General features: G+C 41.2%; 1 protein-coding gene across 3 annotated transcripts in view; it reads left to right on the forward strand.

Moving 5' to 3' along the window:
* The window catches only part of LOC148128720 (vomeronasal type-2 receptor 1-like), a 7407-nt gene extending 5087 nt beyond the window's left edge, over positions 1-2320 (forward strand). For all 3 annotated transcript variants that reach the window (XM_087948479.1, XM_087948480.1, XM_087948478.1), the window contains exons 3-4: positions 1-204; positions 1175-2320. The exon at positions 1-204 is cut by the window's left edge and continues 764 nt beyond it. In XM_087948479.1, coding sequence (XP_087804605.1) covers positions 1-204; positions 1175-2005 — 1035 coding nt within the window. In that variant the 3' untranslated portion in view covers positions 2006-2320. The remainder of the gene's footprint in view (positions 205-1174) is intronic.
* Positions 2321-3419: the final 1099 nt, after the last annotated feature.

Raw genomic sequence — 3419 nt, forward strand, 5'->3', positions numbered from 1 at the left:
ACACTTGGTTACAACATCCATGACAACTATATGAGCACCTTCCTCACTTCAGATGCCTTGCTGGACATGCTCTCCACTGGAGAATCCAATGTCCCCAACTATGGCTGTGGGAGGAAGGACAACATCCTGGCTCTGATTGATGCAGCAGGAAGGGACATCTCCATCCAGATGTCAATGTTTGTAGGCACCTACAAAGCCCCACAGGTTTGTGTGTTTTTCTCTATCTGGTAAGGTGAGTGGGGTGGTGGGGATGAACAACAGATCCAATATCTTCATAGAATTCAAGAGCAGCTTTTCAGAATATTAGGGAACATATCAATGATGTTTTAGTCTATTATGTTCATCTTCAAATTGACCATTAAATGCCTGAAGAGCCATAAGGTCCCTAGAGGATATTTTACTGAATATTCTACTATTGAAAAACTATCCAGGTTTTGAGGTCCTCCATTAGCATGTTCATTTTCACATATCAATAATATCTGCCTTATCCAATTGGAATCAAGTTGGCAATAGTCCTGTCTATGTATAAAAAATATTCAGACCAAGAAGAGTATCTTTGGGATGGATAAAAGGAGTTCAGCTCCTGCCCTCATAAATAATTGTTAATTTACACAATTTCTGCTTTGTATAAATTCAGGGTATATAATTATTGGGTTAAAATTAAAGTGATGAAACAGACATAGTCCCAAAACAGACAAAATTTCAATTAAACACTTATTGGATTGTGCAACTGTCAATTTCTGTTAGCAGTTGTGCTCTTGTACATCTAGAGAAGAAGCTGAAAAAATGCTTCACAAAGAATTGGGGATATAGAAGCTGAGAAAGAGGTTTTAGTATTCAAAAATAGCATATAATACAGCCCTATATCTTAGATCCAGACATTTTATCTAACATCTGCTAATTTGAATCTAATTGTTGGAATTGTATGGGTGACACAGAATATTTACATTGCATTTTTCATTGTGTTTTTTTTTTTTTTTTTTGTTTAATATGATTTTGCGTTCCATTTTTATATACTATCTTGTTAATATTCTGTCTTAAATATTTTAAACCGTGACTAAGGAACAAACTATTCTTATATATTCATCAAAACAAAATTGGGTTTGTCAATAAGTAATATTTTGGAGTTGATCTGGACCACATTATAACACAGGATTCTTCATTACTTTTTCAGATCACTCTTGGAATTCCTTCAGAGGCTCTGAATGATAAAAGGAGATTCCCTTTTTTCCACCAGATGCTCCCCAAAGAAGGATTCCAATACCCAGCAATTGTCCAGCTGCTCCTCCATTTCAGATGGACCCTGATTGGCCTCTTTGCTTCAGACACAGAAAAGGGAGATAATTTCATGAGGACTTTCCCTCCGATGCTTGTCAGGAATGGAATTTGTGTGGTTATATCAGAACGATTCACAACAACTGGACGAATAGCACCCCTCAGGAAGGCCCTCTCTAAGTGGAGACAAATCAATGTCTTTGTCCACTTCATAGAATATGATTCCATCTGGAACAGAATTTTTCCTTTCCATAAAGCACTTATGCATTTGCCAGGATCCATTGAAGGGAAAGTCTGGATCCTCACAAACTTTGCACTGTATCCAATAACGAAGGACAGACTTCTCAAATACGTCCATAGTATTTCGAGTTTTGGTTATCTGATAAAAAATAGGCCAACAGATGCTGCCTTTGAACCCCATTTCTTTGTGGAAGATCCGTTTCAAGATCATTATTTTCGCTGTTCCCTTTCCAAGCACGTCTTTTCTGTCAAAGGCCGGAGAAGATGCACCCAGAAAGCCCCACTGGAGACCCAGGAGAAAAGAAACAGGAAACGGATCATAAATGACCGTTATCGCTACAGTATCATGAAGACTCTGGCCCAGGCCATGAATGCCGCTTTTTCCTCCATATCGAGGAGGGGAAGGAAGGAGGGAGAAAAGAGGTTGGGGGCTCTGAGGCTGCAGCCGTGGCAGGTATGGGGGGGTCCCGATAGGGATCCATTAATCTGAGATCCTTTTGGAGAAGGAACCCAAAGGAGAAGGAGGGGAACATCTCAACCTTCTTGTTCTGCAAAAGGTCAAGAGATTTGCAACATCTAATTGCTCCTGTCTGACGCTCCGGAATAACAGGGAGCAGATCTGAAGTTTCTGTCTAGCCTCTGTTGGAAGAAATCTCCTTCTGGGTTCAGTTCCAAGTGGGGAAGAAAGACGCTGGAAACATGGTGACTGCTTGGAAGATGGTTTAATGGTGGACAGGAGCACATGCCTTGGTTGAGGAAAGAAGGGCTGAGATGCTGAGAGTGCAATTGTTTGATGCCCTCTGTTGGGATTAATGAGCTCTGTATTCTGATCGGTTGTCAGGCTCCCATGGGGCCATGCAGGGGCAACTCTGTAGGCTGTCCTGAGTCCCAGGCTTGGTTGAGCCTGGCTGGATGATGGTGATGGCTTTGGGCAATTCCTATATAGCTTTACCTGGAGTAGATCTTTGTTATGTAAAATAGACTGGCCTAGGCCAGAGTAATGGTCCATTAGCAAAGGTGGGAGGGGGCGGAGTTTCAGCCTCTCTGAGTTTCTACTTTTCTTTTTAGGGGAAATATATTCTCCCTTTTTAGTATATCCTAAAATATTTCATTTTCCTAGGAGAGGGAAGGGTTTTAACTACTCCCAACACCTCTTTCAGTCCTTGGAAGAGTGTTGAATCCTCCCTTGTCCAACTGAGAGATTTTGTAAGTTGGAGAAGCTGCTCTCATAATCTCCTCCTTGTCTTCTCTCAAGACTCAGTTTCAGGTTGCAGTCAAGTACGATTTTGAGATTGTTTTCTTAAACATGTATTTATTTACACATAACTCAAGATGGCAAATGTCTCCAACACAGCTTCCTCCTTTATCCAGTCCACTTTTAGTACAGTCAGAGACCAGCATTACAATTAATAATAATAATAATGGAGAAAAATAAAAATAAACCACAGTCAATGGGCAGTTAGACTCTGCCTAATGCTGAGTCATGTGCGAATATGTGGCAATATAAATGTCCTAAATAAATAAATACATAATTTTGCATTACAGCAGAACAGAATTTGGCCCCATTCAGAGAAACTTCTTCCTACTGATCTGATAACTGCAGTTGCACGTAAAAGAGTTCCGTATTTTCTGGATATTAGGAGAGGCGTCACAAAGTGAATCCCTGAGTCCTGATAGGAGATGCCGCATAGCAGGCTGTGAACTCACTGGTGGGATTCAAAATTTTTTACTACTGGTTCTGTAGGCACGGCTTGAATTTGTAGGCGTGGCTTGGTGGTCACGTGACCAGATGGGCGTGGCTTGGTGGCCATGTGACTGAGTGGGCTTGGCCAGGGGGCCATGTGACTGGCAAACCAAATACAATTGGTCCTCGCTTAATGGCCAGTTGCTTAGCAAGTGTTCTA

Source organism: Notechis scutatus, unplaced genomic scaffold, assembly GCF_049901735.1.
Source record: "Notechis scutatus isolate UNSWTSFEM ecotype Mainland unplaced genomic scaffold, rNotScu1.2 NSCUCTG105, whole genome shotgun sequence".
NCBI lineage: Eukaryota > Metazoa > Chordata > Lepidosauria > Squamata > Elapidae > Notechis > Notechis scutatus.